At 42.6% G+C, this 23,943-nt stretch overlaps 2 protein-coding genes across 2 annotated transcripts in view; both read right to left on the reverse strand.

Moving 5' to 3' along the window:
* LOC138666448 (gastrula zinc finger protein XlCGF17.1-like) overlaps positions 1 to 3,920 on the reverse strand; it is a 33,766-nt gene extending 29,846 nt beyond the window's left edge. Inside the window, exon 1 of the mRNA XM_069754672.1 lies at positions 3,794 to 3,920. Coding sequence (XP_069610773.1) covers positions 3,794 to 3,920 — 127 coding nt within the window. The remainder of the gene's footprint in view (positions 1 to 3,793) is intronic.
* Positions 3,921 to 12,572: 8,652 nt separating this feature from the next.
* Positions 12,573 to 23,943, reverse strand: part of LOC138663344 (zinc finger protein 585A-like) — a 42,552-nt gene continuing 31,181 nt past the window's right edge. The window contains exon 7 of the mRNA XM_069749521.1: positions 12,573 to 15,638. Within this exon, the coding sequence (XP_069605622.1) occupies positions 13,525 to 15,638 (2,114 nt within the window). The 3' untranslated portion in view covers positions 12,573 to 13,524. The remainder of the gene's footprint in view (positions 15,639 to 23,943) is intronic.

Here is a 23,943-nt window from a genome sequence, read left to right on the forward strand (position 1 = left end):
CAGTGTGTGCGCGAGGTGTTACTAAAGGTACCATTCCATTTAGCGACGTTGCAGCGATCCAGACGATCCCGATCACTGCAGCGTCGCTGTTTGGTCGCTGGAGAGCTGTCACACAGACAGCTCTCCAGCGACCAACGATGCCGGTCCCCTGGTAACCAGGGTAAACATCGGGTTACTAAGCCCAGGGCCGCGCTTAGTAACCCAATGTTCACCCTGGTTACCAGCGTAAACGTAAAAAAAACAAAAAAAAACACTACATACTTTCCTTCCGCTGTCTGTCCTCCGGCGCTCTGCTTTTCTGCACTGGCTGTGAGCGCCAGCCGGAAAGCACAGAGGTGACGTCACGCTGTGCTCTGCTTTCCGGCTGTGCAGAGAAGCACAGCGCCAGAGGACAGACAGCAGAAGGTAAGTATGTAGTGTTTTTTTTTTTTTTACGTTTACGCTGGTAACCAGGGTAAACATCTGGTTACTAAGCACGGCCCTGCGCTTAGTAACCCAATGTTTACCCTGGTTACCAGTGAAGACATCGCTGAATCGGCGTCACACACGCCGATTCAGCGATGTCTGCAGGAGGTCCAGCGACGAAATAAAGTTCTGGACTTTCTGCACCGATCGCTGCTGCCTGTCAAACTCAACGATATCGCTAGCCAGGACGCTGCAACGTCACGGATCGCTAGCGATATCGTTGAGTATGAAGGTACCTTTAACTGCATATGTTAAGTAATCTATATTTTTCTTTTTTGAAAGATATTTTGAAGGCTCCCTGATTATGATTTGAGAAATATTATAATCAATCCTAAACTCATTCTCTCACCATTCATATCACATTCATTCTTTATTCTGAAAACTTTGTATCAACACCTGTATTGAATGACATCTGAGCTTTGAAAATTATATAAAAATTAAATCAGAGAGTTATATTTTTCCGTTTTATCATCGCTCTTAAAATATCATCTCTTTTCATTTCTGTCTTTATCTTTTTATAAATTCTCTTAATTTTACACATAGCTATTTGATATATTATACACAGCAAAACTACAATAAATATAATAACAATCAGATTAGATAATACATTTCCTGCTGCCATTTTTGCTTAAGACTGTGACCAAGTAGTTAGTGATTTTCCTAAATTTCTCCACCAAGATGAGCATGACATACTCATCCATTCATGTTCAATATCATTTTAATTCCCTTGCTCATGTCTGAATACAGTTTCAGCTTCTTTTAATTGAATTGTTAACACATTTAAAGGGAACCTGTCACCCCCAAAATCGAAGGTGAGCTAAGCCCACCAGCATCAGGGCCTTATCTACAGCATTCTGCAATGCTGTAGATAAGCCCCCTTTGTATCCTGAAAGATGAGAGAGGTTAGATTATACTCACCTGGGCGGGCGATCCGATCCGACGGGCATCGTGATCCGGTCCGAGGCCTCCCATCTTCTTACAATGACGTCATCTTCTTGTCTTCACGCTGCGGCTCCGGCGTACTTTGTCTTCCCTATTGAGGGCAGAGCAAAGTATTGCAGCGCCCAGGCGCTGGGCCTCTCTGACATTTCCCGGCGCCTGCGCACTGCAGTACTTTGCTCTGCCCTCAACAGGGCAGACAAAGTACGCCTGTGCCAGAGCCACAGCATGAAGACAAGAAGAGGACATCATCGTAAGAAGATGTGAGGCCCCGGAAAGGACAGTGACGCCCATCAGACCGGACAACAGCGGGACCACCCCTGGGTTAGTATAATATAACCTCTTTTTTATCTTTCAAGTTAAATTGGGGGCTTATCTACAGCATTACAGAATGCTGTAGATAAGACCCTGATGCCGGTGGCCTTAGCTCACCTTCGATTTTGGGGGCAATAGGTTCCCTTTAACAAACCCTTGTCTTTCTTTATCTCATTTGTCCACATATCTCAAGGAAAATTATTTATTTGTGACAAACTGAACTGTATCAGGAGGATTTTTAGATTTCTTGTGCCTGTTGATGTAATATTGATACTTCCTTCCTTTTTTGAGAGTTTTCACATTTTCCTCAATACAATATAAACCTATTTTCAGACTTTCAGCATGTACACAAGATGAAAAGAATGCAGAAACAACTTCTTTTTCTTACATAACTTGGAAACAAATCTTGTCAGCGCTTACTGGTGTCACCAAGTCCTGGATCGTGTGTCCATTCTCCATTCTGGCATATCATGAGGTATGATTATGGAAACATGAATAATTAATGACTTTATCCTGTCCAGGTAGACACATTACCTTAGAAACAACATTTAAGCATGACTAAATGTTCAGTGTTTGTGCCATCAAATGCAAAATATGTGTCCTGTAATTGATAATATAGCAATTGTGCATGATTAACAGGAATTCCCAGAACAGTTATAGGAACCAAGGTTTCTTCTCTTCCCGACAACCATTGTTCTACTCCCATTTCCATGTTAATGAGATGTGATTGACACTGGGGATATCTAGAAGATTTTTTCCAGTTAGACATGTTAAAAGTCCATATCATAGTCATAAACACTCCATCTCGTAATAAAGGTTTAGATTGGAACTGATTGATTTGGAAAGGAGTAGATGGTTGAAACCTTGTCTATTGCTGACCATCCACTTCACATTGACATCATTACATTGTAGTTATTTTTACTTAAAACGCAACATTGGTAAAACCCAGAATCCTAAGGAGGTGGATTATCTACAGAAAAAATAAAATTCTTATTCAACCAACTCACTTTACCGGATTCACCTCTGTGTATAACATTTATTGGACCATTTGAAAAACTTCCCAAAAAGAATCTATCTTTGGTCCATGTCAACAGAGATTCTGTAGGTAATTCTAACCTTGTGTTGCATTTTAATAATAAAGGAGGCATATTTTCTTGACTATGTACTGCTTGTGGTGTAACCCTTACTTCTGGAGCTAGAGTATTTGTTACTGTAAAAACTACAGATACCTGTACTTGTACTGGTTCTCTGTAAGTTCCATGTTTTTACCCAATCTTCATCTCATTCTGTAACAGAAAGTAATGAAGGATCCAAAATTTTCCCAAAAAAGTTGTGTCGTTAACCAAATATCTGTTTTGGATCTTCCATCTTTCCGTTTTGTGATCATATTATTTGTAATATCACCTGACCACACAGCTTTTTCTTCACCTCTTATCTCTATATTCCAGTATAACACATCTGTAGGATTGCATTTCCATGTGCCTATCTTATTATTGTGTACATAATCTCCTTGGAACTGTATAAACCCAGTCTTAGGTCCTGTGGTAGCATGTAGGTAGCATGTACAGTAATATTATGTCAGTGTCGTGTATGAAGTGTAGCTCAATACAGCATTTTACACCATAACCCATGCAAATGTTTCTGGTAATATCTACTGAATCGTCCAGTATTTCTTTATCTATTAGGTTTTGTAGACTAGATCCTCTTGGTTTCCGTGAATGTAGAGTTCTTTTGAAAAGGTTCATTCATTTCACTAGTATTCGTTCCATGATGTAAAATATCTTCTGCATAGATCACAGTTGAAATAGTACAAAGTAGCAGAAATTTAATTCCCATCAGATTGTAGCTTTTCCTGGGAAATGTCTTCTTCTACTGAAGGATTGATGTTGAATTCCTTCCATCAAGGACATGGTGTTTCATATTCCAGCTCTTATTGGAATCCATTTCTTCCTAAAAGAAATGCAGTATCATTATTTTGCAACATACAATTTGCATTGATCGACATGTACCCACACTCTTTGTTGTCTGCGGGTATTTTTAACCACATTAGATGCTCGTTGCACAAGAATCATACCTTGTCCCATGGTTTCGATTATCTCAAATGGACCTTCCCAGTTACTTTCCCATGGTCCACTCTTCCTGAAAGTTTTAATCATCACTAGAGCCCCTTTCTTGAATTTGGATTCATATGGTTGCTCCATTCTCTGTATTCTTGATGCAACATGTGGAAGAATAGTTTTCAAGTTTTCCGGCAACAATTACAACCATTTAGACCTTGCAACAGCATCTTTTTGAGGTGTGAACAAAAATGGTTCAAGTGGAAAATTCAATGGCATTTTTCTTCCTGTCATTAGTTCAAAAGGAGTAAATTGAGTTGTGGAAGAAGAAGTTGTTCCTCTCACACTCAACAGTATAAAAGATACGGCATTGACCCAAGTATTGCCTTTGTCCAAAAACATCTTGGCAATTCTGGATTTTATTGTTCTATTCATCCTTTTCACAATACCAGCAGACTGTGGATGGTAAGGTACATGGAATTGTTGTTGTTCCCCTAGAATAGTACAAACTGCTTGCACGATTTTTCCTGTAAAGTGACTTCCTCGATCAGAGGAGATCATTCTTGGGATCCCCAAGTACAATAGACATGATAAACTAATGCTCTAATTGTAGACAAAGCATAATCTTTCCTGACAGGTAATATTTCAACCCATTTAGAAAAAAACATTTACTATAACCAATGCATACCTGAGACCATTTTTACCAGATGGTAACGGTCCAATGTAGTCGATTTGTAACGTAGACCATGGACCATCTGCAGGTGCGGTTCGGAGTAGTGGCGGTTTCTGTCCTTTTGGTCTTGGATAAATTTGGGCACAAATGAGACATAATTGAACAATACTTTATACAGTCTCTTCCCAGTAAAATATCTCTCTGAGAATGCCTAACAATTTCTGTTGACCCATGATTATATTTTGTGAACTCAACCTGTAGATGTTTTGGTACAACAGGACGCAACTCCCCGTTTAAGTCATGGCACAAAACCCTGTTTTCACAAACAAAGGGAGGTTTTGGATCAACCCAGGAAGCAACAAGAGATGTGTCTTTTTCTTGTTCTTCCACAAAAGAAGGGATATGCGTGTCTGTTCTTTGAACTGCTAAAATCTCAAAAGTTTCAGGGTGAAACACTTCTTCTCCTGTCAGGGCTGCCTCTTTGGCTAAAATATCTGTGGTTGCATTTCCAACAGATAATTCATCAGATTTTTTATGGGCAGGGACTCTGACAATAGCAAAACCATTAAGGTTTTTTGATGCTATTTCAAAAATTGTTTTCAGTGTGTCACTATGTACAAGAGTCTTATTAGAAGAATCTACTTAACCTCTTTTCCCCAAACTGGCAAATAATCTGTCAGTGATTTAACAACATAGGAGCTATCCCTGTAGATTACAATGGGACACTGATCATCAGCTTCGTTCAGCTGTAGTACCATTTTTATCACTTCTAGCTCTGCCCTTTGAGCTGAAAAATGACACAGTGATTTGTGTTTTACAACCTGTCCTCTTTTGGGATAAAAAAATGGCATATCCTGAATAGTAGTGCCGATCTGAATAAAATCTGGAACCAGCTACAAAAATTGGTTCATCTGTTGCCTCTGGCTTCCGTCTGAAAAGCGATGGACTAGGATCCTGAAAACACTGTAAACAATCATGAGTTTGCCCTTCGTATTGCATCAACTGAGGAAGAACATATTTGGCCTTAGAATCTACCTCAGTTTGTTTGTGAGACAATGACAATAACCAATGAGCAAATCTCTGATGTGACACACCTGGGATATTATTCTCAAAGATAAGTTTTAGTGTAGAATGAGGAGTTTGCAAAGTGATTTTGTTGAACCCAACAATGTAATCAGTTACTTTAACTGCAAATTATTCATCTACCAAGTGTCTTGCACAGGTCTCAAACCATCTTTCCAGAGGAGAGAGCTTAGAAAAATAGCCCAAAATTCTCCACTCTTCTCCCGACAACTGTAGCAGCATAGCATACACAGATGTCTCTGATGTGTGTACTTGCAAAGCAAATGGAGCCGAAGGATCTACTGTAGACAAAGCAGGTGCATTTTACAAATTCATTTTCAATTGTTCAAATGAAGTTTGTTGTTCATTACCACAAGGACCAAAGTAATCATTATTTTCACATTTTAAAAGATCATACAAAGGCCTGGGCTTGTCTGCAAAATATTCAATGAAGTCCCTTGAAAACTTCATAAGACCCACAAAATGTCACAATTAGTGTTGAGCGATACCGTCCGATACTTGAAAGTATCGGTATCGGATAGTATCGGTCGATACCCGAAAAATATCGGATATCGCCGATACCGATATCCGATACCAATACAAGTCAATGGGACATCAAGTATCGGAAGGTATTCTCATGGTTCCCAGGGTCTGAAGGAGAGGAAACTCTCCTTCAGGCCCTGGGATCCATAGGGATGTGTAAAATAAAGAATTAAAATAAAAAATATTGATATATTTACCTCTCCGGCGGCCCCTGAACTCAGAGCGGGTAACCGGCAGGCTTCGTTGTTCAAAATCAGCGCTTTTAGGACCTGAGAATCACGTCCCGGCTTCTGATTGGTCGCGGGCCGCCCATGTGACCGCCACGCGACCAATCACAAGCCGCGACGTCACCGCAAGCTATTAACGCGCTCATTTTTAAAAATGAGCGCGTTAATGCCTTTCAAAGACGTAGCGGCTTGTGATTGGTCGCGGCCACGTGACCAATCACAAGCCGCGACGTCACCGCAAGCTATTAACGCGCTCATTTTTAAAAATGAGCGCGGTAATGACTTTCAAAGACGTAGCGGCTTGTGATTGGTCGCGGCCACGCGACCAATCACAAGCCGCGACGTCACCGCAAGCTATTAACGCGCTCATTTTTAAAAATGAGCGCGTTAATGACTTTCAAAGACGTAGCGGCTTGTGATTGGTTGCGTGGCCGCGACCAATCACAAGCCGCTACGTCTTTGAAAGCCATTAACGCGCTCATTTTTAAAAATGAGCGCGTTAATAGCTTGCGGTGACGTCGCGGCTTGTGATTGGTCGCGTGGCCGCGACCAATCACAAGCCGCTACGTCTTTGAAAGCCATTAACGCGCTCATTTTTAAAAATGAGCGCGTTAATAGCTTGCGGTGACGTCGCGGCTTGTGATTGGTCGCGTGGCGGTCACATGGGCGGCCCGCGACCAATCAGAAGCCGGGACGTGATTCTCAGGTCCTAAAAGCGCTGATTTTGAACAACGAAGCCTGCCGGTTACCCGCGCTGAGTCCAGTGGCCGCCGGAGAGGTAAATATATCAATATTTTTTATTTTAATTCTTTATTTTACACATCTCTATGTATCCGATACCGATACCCGATACCAAAAAAAGTATCGGATCTCGGTATCGGAATTCCGATACCGCAAGTATCGGCCGATACCCGATACTTGCGGTATCGGAATGCTCAACACTAGTCACAATGCCTTGTGTGATGAAGGAATTGGTAGAGAAGCAGTTGCCTCTATTCTTTCCTGCAGTAGCTTTTTCCTGGACTCAACAAAACTCCTAAAAACCTGACCTCGGTTTGCATCAATTTGACCTTTTTGGTGTTCAATTTCAACCCTGCATCATGCAGCAGCTCAAACAATTCTGTCAGAAGAGAAACATGTGATTCTTTATCATCAGTAGACAACAGAATATCATCAACATATTGCAAAATACAATCTGGCCTAGAAAATCTAGATAATATCTTTTCCAACGCCTGATGGAAAATACTAGGCGACAAATGTGCTCCTTGAAGTAACCTGCAAAACAGATATTGTTCATCCAAGAAAGTAAATGCAAACTTGTACTGACAATTCTTTTCAAGAGGTATACTGAAAAAACATTACTGATGTCCAGTACAGATAAGTATTTTGCCTCTGCATTCAACCTTGTCATCATGTCATGAGTATCTGCAACAATGGGTGCTACATTGGGAGTATGTTTGCTAAACATCCGCAAATCCAATATGATTTGATAAGAACCATCAGATTTTAAGACACACCACAAAGGATTGTTACTTACAGAATTAGCCTTTCGGATTACACCTTGATCTAACAATTTCTGTATGATCTTTGACATAGAATCAATTGATTCTGGAGGCAATTTATACTGACGTTGTGGTGGAAGATCTCGCCCTTCCACATTTACAACAACATCCTTCATTGTACCAACCTCATTCCTGAACAGCCCAAAGAAAAGCAAAAAGCTGTACAATTCTGTCAATACCTCATCACCACCAGTTTCAGGCCACAAATGATCTGTTGACACAACATCATTTAAGCAAATACTTCCAACATGGCTATAATCACTAGGGTCAATGACTTCAGGTTTACAACTATTAGAATCTTTCCAGATCACTTGATTTCCTAGATCGACTACCCATCCGAATTTCTGCACAAAATCTGTGCCAAATATATTTTCAGAATCACGACAATACCAAATGTCAATTCCTGTTTTGAAAGAACTAGGTATTTCCAACATCACATTGGTAACCAAGGATGCTTTAGTTCCACCTTTCCACTTAAAACCAACAATTATACAAACTGGTGAATCGGGTTGTAGCTTCAAATCAAGATTTGTAACACTTAATTGAGCTCCTGTATCAATAAGAAATACAACATTCGGTCTTGCTAAATTTCCTTTGATAAATGGTCTTCCACAGTCATCAAATGTAACGAGTCACAAATTCCAATGGATGGGGTGTAGGAGTAGTCTGTGATTGTCAGAAGATGGAGGAGATGGGAGAAGGCCAATGCCCTTTTTAAAAGCACTTGGAATTCTGTCCCTGGAATCTGTCTCCTTCACAGTCATCTCTCTGATCTGTCTGATTAATGGTGACTGCATTTGTCTGTTGTCAGTGTGAGTGGGTGCAGAAGAATGTAATGGAGGTGCAGAAGGTTTGGTGGATGATTTTGGCACGAGTCCATTTTCCCTTCCAAGCTTACCTGTTCCTTGTGTACCTGTCTGATTCTGCTCTCGAGAATTTTCTGCACTGCCATTTTAAGTGTCCAGGTATACCACAGAAATAACAATGGATATTGTTCCTTTGTGTAGTATTTTTACCTCTATGATCAATAAAATCTCTGTTCTTGGATGTTACTGTGGGTCTAGGTTTCAGCTTATTTCTTTCTCATGAACTATAGCTATTTTAGTCAAAAACTGTTGCTTCTTGCAATGATGGTTGAGCACTAGCCAATTGCTCTGAGGCAGGCTCTAAATATTTGAACTTTTTTTTACAAAAAATCTGATCATGGATGTTGGCTCCGGATGAGGCCTAAGATTCATCACCATCCTAAAGGCCTGTTCAAATTTTACCAAAAATGCAAATGGGTCAACATTAACCCCTTACCGGCATCGGACGTACTATACCGTCCGATGCCGGCTCCCCTGCTTTGATGCAGGGCTCCGCGGTGAGCCCGCACCAAAGCCGGGACATGTCAGCTGTTTTGAACAGCTGACATGTGCCCGTAATAGGCGCGGGCAGAATCGCGATCTGCCCGCACCTATTAACTAGTTAAATGCCGCTGTCAAACGCAGACAGCGGCATTTAACTACCGCTTCCGGCCGGGCGGCCGGAAATGACGTCATCGCCGACCCCCGTCACATGTCCGGGGGTCGGCGATGCGTCTCCATTGTAGCCATAGAGGTCCTTGAGACCTCTATGGTTACTGATTGCCCGTCGCTGTGAGCGCCACCCTGTGGTCGGCGCTCACAGCACACGTGCAATTCTGCTACATAGCAGCGATCAGCAGATCGCTGCTATGTAGCAGAGCCGATCGTGCTGTCCCTGCTTCTAGCCTCCCATGGAGGCTATTGAAGCATGGCAAAAGTTAAAAAAAAAGTTTAAAAAAATGTGAAAAAAATAAAAAAAACATAAAAGTTTAAATCACCCCCCTTTCGCCCCAATCAAAATAAATCAATAAAAAAAATATCAAATCTACGCATATTTGGTATCGCCGCGCTCAGAATTGCCCGATCTATCAAATAAAAAAAAGTATTAACCTGATCGCTAAACAGCGTAGCGGGAAAAAAACTCGAAACGCCAGAATTACGTTTTTTTGGTCGCCGCGACATTGCATTAAAATGCAATAACGGGCGATCAAAAGAACGTATCTGCACCGAAATGCTATCATTAAAAACGTCATCTCGGCACGCAAAAAATAAGCCCTCAACCGACCCCAGATCACGAAAAATGGAGACGCTACGAGTATCGGAAAATGGCGCAATTTTGTTTTTTTGTTTTTTAGCAAAGTTTGGAATTTTTTTTCACCACTTAGATAAAAAATAACCTAGTCATGTTTGGTGTCTATGAACTCGTAATGACCTGGAGAATCATAATGGCAGGTCATTTTTAGCATTTAGTGAACCTAGCAAAAAAGCCAAACAAAAAACCAATGTGGGATTGCACTTTTTTTGCAATTTCACCGCACTTGGAATTTTTTTCCCGTTTTCTAGTACACGACATGCTAAAACCAATGATGTCGTTCAAAAGTACAACTCGTCCCGCAAAAAATAAGCCCTCACATGGCCAAATTGACGGAAAAATAAAAATGTTATGGCTCTGGGAAGGAGGGGAGCGAAAAACGAACACGGAAAAACGAAAAATCCCCTGGTCATGAAGGGGTTAAAGGGAACCTGTCACCCCGTTTTTTGAGATTGAGATATAAATACTGTTAAATAGGGCCTGTGCTGTGCGTTACTATGGTGTATGTAGTGTACCCTGATTCCCCATGTATGCCGAGAAATACATTACCAAAGTCGGCGTTTTCGCCTGTCAATCAGGCTGGTCTGGTCAGGTGGGCGTGTTCACAGCGTTCTTTTCTTCCCCAGGTTTCCGTTGGTGGCGTAGTGGTGTGCGCATGTCCAAGGTCCGGATTCCCTGTGCCCACGTGAAGACACAGCGCGCGATCTGCGCTGTCATTCCTTTCATCGGTGCGGGCGGCCATCTTCCTGGGGCCGCGCGTGCGCAGATGTAGTGCTCTGCTGCACGGGGCTTCAGGAAAATGGCCGCGGGATGCCCCGCGTGCGCAGAAGAGATCGCGGCGGCCATTTTCCCAAAGCCGAGTTTGCATCTCGGCTTTGGGAAAATGGCCGCCGCGATCTCTTCTGCGCACGCGCGGCATCCCGCGGCCATTTTCCTGAAGCCCCGTGCAGCAGAGCACTACATCTGCGCACGCGCGGCCCCAGGAAGATGGCCGCCCGCACCGATGAAAGGAATGACAGCGCAGATCGCGCGCTGTGTCTTCACGTGGGCACAGGGAATCCGGACCTTGGACATGCGCACACCACTACGCCACCAACGGAAACCTGGGGAAGAAAAGAACGCTGTGAACACGCCCACCTGACCAGACCAGCCTGATTGACAGGCGAAAACGCCGACTTTGGTAATGTATTTCTCGGCATACATGGGGAATCAGGGTACACTACATACACCATAGTAACGCACAGCACAGGCCCTATTTAACAGTATTTATAGCTCAATCTCAAAAAACGGGGTGACAGGTTCCCTTTAATATTAGTTCGTACATTTTCCAGGACATCAATTGTAGGAGTGGCTTCACCGGTCGTAAACAGTATTAATTGTCTAAGTCTGTCTTCTTTTGTGCTATGTGTCAATTCATTATCATTTAATCTGGGTGTGGTCTGTAACCTTTTTCCCATATGTGAGGGTAACCATACTTTGAATATATTGTTTTTTTGTTCATCATTAAGATTGAATTCATCTGTGTTTGATTCAAAAATGTCCACATTATAAAAGGCATCCATCTTGTCATTGAAGTTTGGAACGTCTTTTACAATTTTCATTACCTGATAGTGTATTTTCAGATTAATTTGTGCTGCTCTGTCATGGAATTTTTTCTGTTGTAGTTCATCCGCCTGTAAATCTTCTACTGAAACATCTGGATTTTGTGTGTCTGGTAAAAATGATGTGGCGCATTGTCTTTCTGTTTGTTTGATCGTGTAACAACAGAAGCCTTTTTTATATCTTGGTGCAATTTGGACAATAATTCTGTTCAAGTATCAATTTGATCTTCCAATTGTTCATTATGTTCTGACAATATCAAACAATTTGGACAATCGAAGTAATCCCCGTCAGACCCCTGTGTGTCACCTTGTGTGTCAGTATGACCAATGTCTTGTGTGATAGTACATGCTTTATGTATTTGTGTTTCAGTTTTCTCAAAAACTAAATTATAGTACACTCGGACCATGTGCATTCCATTTTGAAGCTTTCTCTGTAACTTGTTTTACTGAGAATCACCTCTTATCAATTTTAAGATTCTTTGCTTCACATTGGCTATACAAACTAGACCATAATTGTGAATCTGTATGGCTATGAACAAACTTAAACTCTATAATACTTTTCTTAGAATAATCATGAATAAAATCCATTTTCTCACCTATGGAATGTCTTTTCCCCTAGTGGATTGATTCAATGGTCAATGGATGGTCCTCCGTATCTTTACTGACTCCTCAGACCTCCGCCTGGATGGGACACATGCAGCTCTTTATGGTTGGAGACACAAATCTTCACTCCTCTGTAGGCTCTGTCTGATCCTTGTGACGTGAAATAGTGGAATTCCTGCGCCTTGAACAACAGGTGTTTAGCAGAGCTCTCCTCCCCCTGTGTGCAAGGAAAAGGAATCCACCTAAAATAGCACAAAAATCAGATTTGGCTGGGCTCCCCAAAATGTTAGAAAAAAATAACACTTTCTTACTTTTTTTTTTTTTTTAAGTAAGAGCACGGTGAGGATAGAAAGGAACACAATATTGAATTATGTGGATAAAACAAATCTTGTTTAATGTTTATTCAAAAAGTGATTACAAAAATGAAGAAAAGTTCATAGCACCCAAAAATAAGTATTAGATTATAAAAGAGAAAACAAGCATTCAGTGGTTCTTACATATGATCTTGAGGTTGTTGTGGTCTGGGTTGGAGATTCTTAAAGTATGAGAGATCTCCTGAACAAAAGTTAGGTCGGCTTATATACTATTTTGACCCATAGACTTACATTGGTTTCTATTTTTCCTGTCTCATAACAACATAAGATGTTCTGCCGCTATGTTCATAGCTTCTACCATATTTGAAGAACACTAGTAACTTGCGGAATATGAATATTAGTTTTTTGTACATTACCTCATTTTGAAATGCTTAAGCATATAGCCTGTGACCTTTAAGAACCATTAACTATCTCCAAATAGCCACATATTGACAGTTCTGACAAAAGCCCTATAGTTCTGACAAACAGAGAACAGATGTATTGGCCCAAATCCTCAGAATAACTAATTCCCTCAATATACAGAGTATCTATTTGCTAGTTATAACCTGCATATGTTACGTAATCTACATTTTATTATTATTGAAATACTAATATTTTACAGTGGCTTACCCTCCTTCTGGAGTGTGTGAATGACTGCCTTCTAGACATCTGTCCAGTCAGCAGTCTTCCTCATGATTGTGGAGCCTACTGAAACAGACCAAGGGACCTTTTTAAAACGTTTAAGAAGCCATTCCAGGTGTTTTAATTCTAATTTACTGACATAATGACTTTTGGGTTTTCATTGGCTGTAGGATATAGTCATCAACAGAAATAAACGCTTGAGATAGATCACTCTGTAATGACTAATATGAGTTTCATTTTTTGCATTGAAGAACTGAAATAAATCAACTTTTTGATAATATTCTAATTTAGTTAGAAGCACTTGTATGTGACTATGTAAAAACAATTAAGAACTTAAAAAAAGCTTCACCCCTGTGTGAATTCTTTGGTGGCTAGAAAGAGATGGTTTCTTCACAAAACATTTTCCACATTCTGAAAATGAAAAAGGCTTCTCCCCTGTGTGGGTTTTCTGGTGACTAACAAGATTCGATTTCTGGTTAAAACATTTCCCACATTCTGAACAGGAAAAAGGCTTCTCCCCTGTGTGGGTTATATGGTGGCTATCAAGATTCGCTTTCCTGGTAAAACATTTCCCACATTCTGAACAGGAAAAAGGCTTCTCCCTTGTGTGGGTTTTCTGGTGGCTAACAAGATACGGTTTGTGGTTAAAACATTTCCCACATTCTGAACAGGAAAAAGGCTTCTCCCCTGTGTGGGTTTTCTGGTGGCTAACAAGATTCGATTTCTGGTTAAAACATTTCCCACATTCTGAACAGGAAAAAGGCTTCTCCCCTGTGTGGGTTTTCTGGTGGCTATCAAGATTTGCTTTCCTGTTAAAACATTTCCCACATTCTGAACATGAAAAAGGCTTCTCCCCTGTGTGGGTTTTATGGTGGCTATCAAGACTCGCTTTCCTGGTAAAACATTTCCCACATTCTGAACAGGAAAAAGGCTTCTCCCCTGTGTGGGTTTTCTGGTGGCTAACAAGATGTGATTTCTGGTTAAAACATTTCCCACATTCTGAACATGAAAAAAGCTTCTCCCCTGTGTGGGTTTTCTGGTGGCTAACAAGATTCGCTTTGTGGTTAAAACATTTCCCACATTCTGAACAGGAAAAAGGCTTCTCCCCTGTGTGGGTTTTATGGTGGCTATCAAGATTCGCTTTCCTGGTAAAACATTTCCCACATTCTGAACAGGAAAAAGGCTTCTCCCCTGTGTGGGTTTTATGGTGGCTAACAAGACTCGCTTTGTGGTTAAAATATTTCCCACATTCTGAACAGGAAAAAGGCTTCTCACCTGTGTGAGTTCTTTGGTGGGTAACAAGCTGCGCTTTCCGAATAAAACATTTCCCACATTCTGAACATGAAAAAGGCTTCTTCCCTGTGTGAATGCTCTGGTGGCTAACAAGATTCGCTTTGTGGTTAAAACATTTCCCACATTCTGAACAGGAAAAAGGCTTCTCCCCTCTGTGGGTTTTATGGTGGCTAAGAAGACTCGCTTTGTGGTTAAAACATTTCCCACATTCTGAACAGGAAAAAGGCTTCTCCCCTGTGTGAGATCTATGATGTATGACAAGAAATGATTTAGCTAGAAAACATTTCCCACATTCTGAACAGGAAAAAGGCTTCTCCCCTCTGTGGGTTTTCTGGTGGCTAACAAGATTCGCTTTGTGTTTAAAACATTTCCCACATTCTGAACAGGAAAAAGGCTTCTCCCCTCTGTGGGTTTTCTGGTGGCTAACAAGATTCGCTTTGTGGTTAAAACATTTCCCACATTCTGAACAGGAAAAAGGCTTCTCTCCTGTGTGGGTTCTTTGGTGGGTAACAAGCTGCACTTTTCGAATAAAACATTTCCCACATTCTAAACAGGAAAAAGGCTTCTCTCCTGTGTGAGTTCTTTGGTGGGTAACAAGATGCGCTTTTCGAATAAAACATTTCCCACATTCTGAACAGGAAAAAGGATTCTCTCCTGTGTGAGTTCTTTGGTGGGTAACAAGCTGCGCTTTCCAAATAAAACATTTCCCACATTCTGAACATGAAAATGGCTTCTTCCCTGTGTGAATGCTCTGGTGACTGACAAAATCTGATTTCTGGTTAAAACATCTCCCACACTTGGCACAAGAAAATCTATTGTCTGCTTTGTGAAGTTTTTGTTGTTTGAGAAATGACTTTTCTAGGGGAAAACTATTTCCATATTCTGAAAATGAAAATGTCTTCATTGCTTTAGGAGCAGTTCGATTTTGAATGCTTATTTTGTGACTTTGATTTTCATTAGTACTAGGCAATGAATCAGAAGACAGGACCTGTTCCAAATGATCAGATGACAGATCTTTGCTGTGAAGGGATGATGGTATATTTGGAGTAATGGCATTCAGTTCAATTGTATCCTGTGGGATCTCAAGATTATCTGATTTAAACATTGAAGATGTCAGCTGTCCTGCTGATCTCCTGGTACGGTCATCTGCCAAGAATAAAACCAATTATTATTTTAGAATAAAATATCCTTGAATTCTATATTTTTGAAAATTTCTATTTAAACAGTCTGTAAAAATGGTAAGTTATGCAAAATTATTAAATTATTCACCAACACAATGACAGTTTACAGTTTACTAGACTGTGCTCAAAACAACATTAAGCATCCATGCTTTTGGCATTACTATAGTGAGAAGAAACCACTTATTTTACGGCATGTGTATCTCCTGGAGCACAATCTGGGCACTATGTGTTGGGTAATAACTTGGGAAATTTACAATTTTCACTCTCCAACATCCACTGCGCGTGCTAATATCTGGAAACTGCAGTGCAGTCAAAATAGTCACTATTCCTATAGATTAATTTATTGAGGGTTATAATTTACAAAATGGAGTCACTTTATAGGGATTTCATCTGCTCTGGTTTTCTGCAATTTTGTCATATTAGGGATTCTGCAAATGGTGTGCCCCATCTCCTCTGGGATCTGCTCCTGCAACGTCTGCTTCGGACACCAGACGCGGCTTACTAATTCTGCAGGCGATGCTGGTAACAGAGGTGGGGTTGGAACCAGAAGCTCTTGGCGGTGCAGGCTCTTCCCAGCCGCTAAGATTAGGGTGCCTGGCATCTGTAGTACCATCCAGTCTGGCAGTATGGGTGTGTGTGCTATCAGCTGCAGTAATCTGCTCCCTGTTTTAGCCAATTGGAATGCACCACACATTTTTAATCAGATACATTTGTATTAACCATAACAAGATTTACAACAGATCACATGTTCACACTCATTTTATGTTTTACAGTAAATTAACCCCCCGATGGAAACCATATCAGGAGCAAACAATAATTCGTCCATAGTTGACAATATCAAACCGAGTTGCAGTTTACCATAAGTTGTACTCTATAATACTATATACTGATAGAACATTAATCCTATCCAACCACGGCTGCCATAATTTATGGAAGAAATCCAGCTCGTCTCTCCTGGTGTAAATACTTATCTCAAGTTGAATTATGTGGTTCATTTGAGCAATGAATTCGGAGGCTCCTCTCTAACCCAATATTTTGCAATCAGTTTCCTTGCAGCAAACAATAATCTTGCAATTACAATTTTAGCCGTATTGTCAGTTAATGTTTCCTCCACATACCCTAATATAGATATCAACGGATCCCTAGGGATAACATACCCATACACCACTCCAATGAAGTTCAACACTACAATCCAATAGGAGAAAATCTGGGACAATCCCAAAGCATATGCAATATGTCCGTTTGAGATTGAGAACACCTTGGGCAATCAGAATTGGACTTCGAAAGCACCCCACCTTACTAAAGCTTGAAGCATATTGCTGGAATCTGCCAGATACAGCCTTGATCTCCTCTAGTTCAGTCCTCTGTGCTCAGCTCCCGGCTTGTGTATTTGTTTCCTGCTGTGATCCCGGCCTTTTTACTGACTACTCCTATGTCTCCTGAGTAAGTATGTTCTCTGGCATCTTGGTTCTGACACGGTTATCGGTCTATTCTTCCCATTTTACTCCACAGAACAGCAGGTAACACTGTGGCCCAAGCCTAGGGGTCTTTGTGTAAGTCCAAATCCATGTAGAGGGGTTAAAGAAGTTAAAGGGTAATGGGCAAAACTGTGACTATAGACAATAACACATCTACTGAAATGATCAAGCTGAACAATCATCCTCAGGAAAAAAAATGAGTAGTGGTGAAACTTCTCTGGAGTAATTGGAGTATGGGACTCCGCAAAGAATAAACAATCAGAATATTTCTCATGGCAATGTTTCATTAAACATTTACAGATAACTTTTTCCCCCCGACCCAGAGCCCCCCCACCCCGCCCAACCCCAGAGACCTCAGCCAGAGCCACCCCACTTCCCATCATCATACAAACATTTGAATAAACATCCGTTATATTTCCATTGAATACTAGGTTCCCTATATTCTCATTTATCATCCTAATTCAAGTCCATCCACGGTTGCCACAGCTTGTGGAAGATGTCCAGCTTATTCCTTTTGGTGTAGATACTTTTCTCCAAAGTAAGTACCGTATATACTCGAGTATAAGCCGACCCGAGTATAAGCCGACCCCCCTAATTTTGCCACAAAAAACTGGGAAAACTTATTGACTCGAGTATAAGCCTAGGGTGGAAATGCAGCATTTACCGGTGAATTTCAAAAATAAAAATAGATCATTATTTCCCCATAGCTGTGCCATATAGTGCTCTGCACCGTTCATATTTCCCCATAGGTGTGAACCATATAGTGCTCTGCACCGTTCATTGTGCCCCCTAGCTGTGCCATATACGGTGCTCTGCACCGTTCATTGTGCCCCATAGATGTGCCATATACGGTGCTCTGCACCGTTCACTGTGCCCCATAGCTGTGCCATATACGGTGCTCTGCACCGTTCACTGTGCCCCATAGCTGTGCCATATACGGTGCTCTGCACCGTTCACTGTGCCCCATACATAGCTGTGCTGTGCCATATATACGGTGCTCTGCACCGTTCACTGTGCCCCATAGCTGTGCTGTGCCATATACGGTGCTCTGCACCGTTCACTGTGCCCCATAGCTGTGCTGTGCCATATACGGTGCTCTGCACCGTTCACTGTGCCCCATAGATGTTCCACATAAATTTGTGCCGCCGCAATAAAGAAAAAAAAACACATACTCACCTCCCTTGATTGCAGCTCCCAGCGTCTCGTTCCGGCGCCTCCATCTTCCCGGCGTCTCTGCTCTGACTGATCAGGCAGAGGGCGCCGCGCACACTATATGCGTCATCGCGCCCTCTGCCTGAACAGTCAGAGAGCAGAGACGCCGGGAAGATGGAGGCGCCGGCCGGGAAGATGGAGCGGCGCCCGGCGGCTGGAACGAGGACAGGTGAATATAACATACTCACCTAGTCCTGGCGATCCTCGCGCTGTCCCCTCCTGTCTTCGGTGCCGCAGCTTCTTTCTCTATCAGCGGTCACCGGCACCGCTGATTAGAGAAATGAATAAGCGGCTCCGCCCCTATGGGAGGTGGAGCCGCTTATTCATTTCTGTAATGAGCGGTCCCACGTGACCGCTGAAGAGAGGAAGAAACTGCAGCGCCGAAGCCCGTGGGACGGCAGGGACAGCGCGAGGATCGCTGGGACTAGGTAAGTATACCCCAGCGCCCTCACCCCCTCACCCGCCGACCCCACCGCTACCGTGACTCGAGTATAAGCCGAGGGGGGCACTTTCAGCCCAAAAATTTGGGCTGAAAATCTCGGCTTATACTCGAGTATATACGGTATATGCTCCGCTTGCTTAAGAAAGTCTCTTCTTGTTGGAGGTTCCTCTCTGATCCAAAATTTGGCGATCAATTTCCTAGCAATGAATAACAATCGTGCAATAGCTATTTTAAACATGTTGTCCGTAACAATTTCCTCCACATATCCCAATATGCAAGTCAGTGGAACCCTAGGGACAGAACATCCATACACCAGTTCAATACGATTTAAAACAACTATCCAGAAGGAGGACAGTCTAGGGCACTGCCACATCATATGCAATATCCCCGCCTGGGATTGTGAGCACCGAGGGCATTCCGAGTTCTGCCTAAGCCCAGCCTTGAACAACCTGTCAGGGGTTCTATAGGCCCTATGGATTACGAATAACAGTGATGGCCTGCCAGGTTCACTCATTGATATCTTGGGCACATATTCTAGGACCGACTCCCATCTATCATTGTCAATTATTCCCAATTCAGCTTCCCATTTCCCTTTGGCTCGGATGGGATATTTTTCCAGGAAAGAAAAAAGTAGAAACCCATATATTTCTGAAATCGCCCCCTTCGTGCAGCTATTCTTAAGGATATAGTCGAGCATGAGATCAATCTGTACCACTATGGCTCCCCTTTTATTCTGTGCCTGATAAGCATGAGAGATACGATTATACTGGAACAATTCAGACCGTGGCAACTGAAATTCTTCCTGCAACTCCTCAAATGTTTTAAGTTTGCCCTGACTTATCAGCTGCCCCAGCCGTTTAATACCTGCTGCAGACCAAAAGTGAAAACCCTCCCTCTGCCTAAAATCCGGTAGATAAATGTTGTCCCAAATAGGTGAGAATCTGGTGAACCCACTCACTTCCCTAATGAGTTTGACTTTTTCCCATACTCTGTGAATTAATTTGATAGTGCACCCCTGTGAACCCATTTTTTTGAATTGTCCTCCCTCCAAACTGTCACTCAAAACGTCTGCCTGTAGTAAGAACCTCAAGCTATTAGGTATTTGCACACTCCCTGCCTCCTCCCCCCATCCTTTGAGATGTTGACACTGTGCTGCTAAGAAGTATAGCCATGGATTATGAAGTGCAAGACCCCCCTCTGTTTTGGCCCTCTGAAGTATCTCCTGTTTAAACCTAGGACTCTTTCCTCCCCATATTAATTCCCCAAACAAAGACCTAATCTTACGGAATCTGCACTGTGTAATCCAAATGGGAGAGTTAGGGTACCGTCACACACTGCCATTTCGATCGGTACGATTCGTGACGTTCCAGCGATATCGTTACAATATCGCTGTGTCTGACACGCAGCAGCTATCAGGGATCCTGCTGAGAATCGTACGTCGTAGCAGATCGTCTAGAACTTTCTTTCGTCGCTGGATCTCCCGCTGGCATCGCTAGATCGGTGTGTGTGACACCGATCTAGCGATGCGTTCGCTTGTAACCAGGGTAAACATCGGGTTACTAAGCGCAGGGCCGCGCTTAGTAACCCGATGTTTACCCTGGTTACAAGCGTAAAACTAAAAAAAAAAAACAGCACATACTTACATTCCGGTGTCCGTCAGGTCCCTTGCCGTCTGCTTCCCGCACTCAGTGACTGCCGGCCGTAAAGTGAAAGCAGAGCACAGCGTGTGCTGTGCTTTCACTTTCACTTTACGGCCGGCAGTCAGTGAGTGCGGGAAGCAGACGGCAAGGGACCTGACAGACACCGGAATGTAAGTATGTGCTGTTTGTTTTTTTTTACGCTGGTAACCAGGGTAAACATCGGGTTACTAAGCGCGGTCCTGCGCTTAGTAACCCGATGTTTACCCTGGTTACCCGGGTACCTCGGCATCGTTGGTCACTGGAGAGCTGACTGTGTGACAGCTCCCCAGCGACCACACTACGATTTACCTACGATCACGGCCAGGTCATATCGCTGGTCGTGATCGTAGGTAAATCGTATAGTGTGACGGTACCCTTATGTAGCACGTACAACAACTGTGGCATTACAATCATCTTTAAGAGGTTCACCCTACCAACCACCGATAAATGTAATTTGTTCCATGCCGCAATCTTGGTACGAATTTTCTGCATTAATGGACTTAAATTCAGTTCCTCAAAGGTAGTTAGAGGAAGAGCAATCTGAATACCCAAATATTTGAATTTTTGAACAATCTTTAATTTTGTGGTTATCGCCCTCTCTCCACTGCCAATACTGTCCCCCTCAATCAACAACATACAAGACTTATCCCAGTTTATTGTGAGACCCGAAAATCGACCAAACTCCTCAATCAAAGCAACCGCATTGCACAGGGACCTTTCAGAATCCTCCAGGAACAACAAAATATCGTCAGCATACAATGCAATTTTGTCTTCCCTCCTACCATAGATGAAACCTCTAAGCTCCTGAGCACCTCTTATTTTAGCCGCTAACGGCTCCACGGCCAGAGCGAAGAGCAACGGGGACAGCGGACACCCCTGTCTGGTACCCCTAAACAGCGGGAAACTCTCTGACAAATTATTATTAACTCTAATTTTTGCCGTTGGGAACGAGTACAGCAACTTAACCCAGGAGATGAATTTTGGACCAAACCCCAGGCGATCCAGTACCGACCACAAGTAACTCCACTCCACACAATCAAAGGCCTTGTGGGCATCTAAAGACACCACAACTCTTTTTCCGGCATTGTCTGAAGGAATTTGCATATTTAAAAATAGCCTTCTCGAGTTAATTGCCGTGGATTTATTGGGCATAAAGCCAGGCTGGTCTGGGTGAATCAATTTATCGATCACTTGGGACAGCCTGTTCGCCAGGGCCTTCGCCAAAATCTTTATGTCAGCCGTTAGAAGTGAAATTGGTCTATACGACTCCGGCTGTTGAGGATCTTTATCAGCTTTAGGAATAACCACCACAATGGCCTCTCTCATTGATGGAGCCTTGCCCCCCGCCATATCCGCCAAAGCCGCCTTCAATTCTTCCTCCCCAAGCGGTCTATCCATCCACTCCCTTTCCTCTCTACCTAGTCTGGGTAAGTCAACCTCTTTCAGATATCTATTCATTTCCTCAGGACTTTTATCCACCCTAGAGGAATATAATTTACTATAAAATCTCCGAAAAACGTCTAAAATTTCCCCCCCTGAGTAACCGTTTTACCTTCCTCTGTTCTTATGGAGTATACATGTGAAGAATCCCGCTGCGCAGAAACCACCACCGAGAGCAAATGTCCTACCTTCTCTCCCTCAGAATAAAATGTTTCCTTTTGAAAGGCTGTCAACCTATCTGCCCTACGCATATGGAGTTCATCGACCGCTACCTGAGCCGCCCTCATACGAAGTTGCGCTTCTCTTGAATTCTGAGAGGCCAGTGTCTCTTCCGCCACCCTCAGCTCCTCCATCACTGCATTATCTTGAATTTTAGACTTAGTTTTATGTCTCGAGATGTCCCGGAATAAAATTCCTCTCAGGTATGCCTTCATGGTGTCCCACACTACAAGATTCCCCGCACTCCCTTCATTAATCCTGAAAAACTCCCCGAGTTCAGTTCCCACCTGTTCCATATCCAAATACTGTAGCCAGGAGGGGTGAAATTTCCATCCCAACCCCGTCAGACCACTCTTCCCAGTCATTTGTACCGAGACCAGTACTGGGCTATGGTCCGATATTACTCTAGGCCTATACTCCACCTCATGTATTAGATTATTCACCCCCCCATTTCCCAAAGCCACATCAATGCGAGATAAAGATCCTTATGTTGCTGAATAACATGAGTAGGCATATGTCCTAGGATTACGCACCCGCCACAAATCTATCCATCCTATTTCTCTTAGATAATTTCCAAAAGGAGTAGAGTTCCCTTCACTTCTCAACTCCGCATGTCTACCCTTGTCCCAGTGATCATTAGATATATTGTTCACATCCCCCACTATAAGGAGGGGCACCCCATCCCACCTACCCGTAATTTCCAGAATCTCCTGTATCTTTTTCTTGGAATATGGTGGTGGAATATAAATTGACACAATACAAATTAACCTGTTAAATATCTTGCACACTAAAAACACAAATTGGCCGTCTTTATCGGTGGTTACCTCAATCTCTTCAAACGGAACACTAACGTGTATCAAAATTGACACACCTCTGGCATAATTTGAGAACGTTGAGTGATACGCCTTTCTTACCCATCTCTTCTGTAGAATAGCAACCTTTTCCTTCACTAGGTGAGTTTCCTGCAGACATATCCCTGAAGGCCTCTGTTTCAGTACATATTGGAAAATAGCTGTTCTTTTAGTAGCATTTGCAAGGCCCCTAACATTCCAACTTAGGATTTTAACCTCCCCACCCATTGTAGCTTATAGAAACAATGAATGAGTTCAAGCTCCCTAAGGTCTCAACCCCAACTCCCACCCCCTCCCTCCTTCCCCCCCCGCCCCCCATCCCCAACTGAAATAACTCTATATCTCTCCCCTCTCTTAAGCCCAACCAATTCCTCTCTACTCTTAGAATATCAAAATAAACTCTCCCTCTCAATTTGAGATCTGGGAACGCTGTTTCACTGCCTAACGATAAAAACTCTGCGTTCCTTCAGCTCCCCCGCCCACCATAGCCAAAATGCAAATTCCGTTGCGCCGCCGAACACAACCTGATGATATCAAAATACCATAAAGTCACAGTATAAGTACCAGTTAACTATCAAACCAAACATAACAGTGAAGGGTTAACAATTGCCTCAGTAGCACTGAAATCAGTTTCAGCGGGTCTGCCCCGTTCTGACATGCTTAGTATTGAGATCCAGCCATTGTGACGCCTCCTCTGGATTTTGGAAAAAATGCACCCGATCCAGAGCCACCACCCTTAATTTTGCTGGGTAAATCATTGAATAACGGACATCTAAGTCTCGCAACCTCCTCTTGACCTCTCCAAACTTCATCCGAAGCTTTTGGACCGCCGCAGAGTAATCCGGATAAAGGGAGACCCGATTACCATCAATGGTCAGCTCATCACAATTCCTGGGTTTCCTCAACAAAATGTCTCGGTCCTGATAGTTCAGAATTTTAGCCAAGATAA

Source organism: Ranitomeya imitator, chromosome 2 (assembly GCF_032444005.1).
Source record: "Ranitomeya imitator isolate aRanImi1 chromosome 2, aRanImi1.pri, whole genome shotgun sequence".
NCBI classification, from domain to species: domain Eukaryota; kingdom Metazoa; phylum Chordata; class Amphibia; order Anura; family Dendrobatidae; genus Ranitomeya; species Ranitomeya imitator.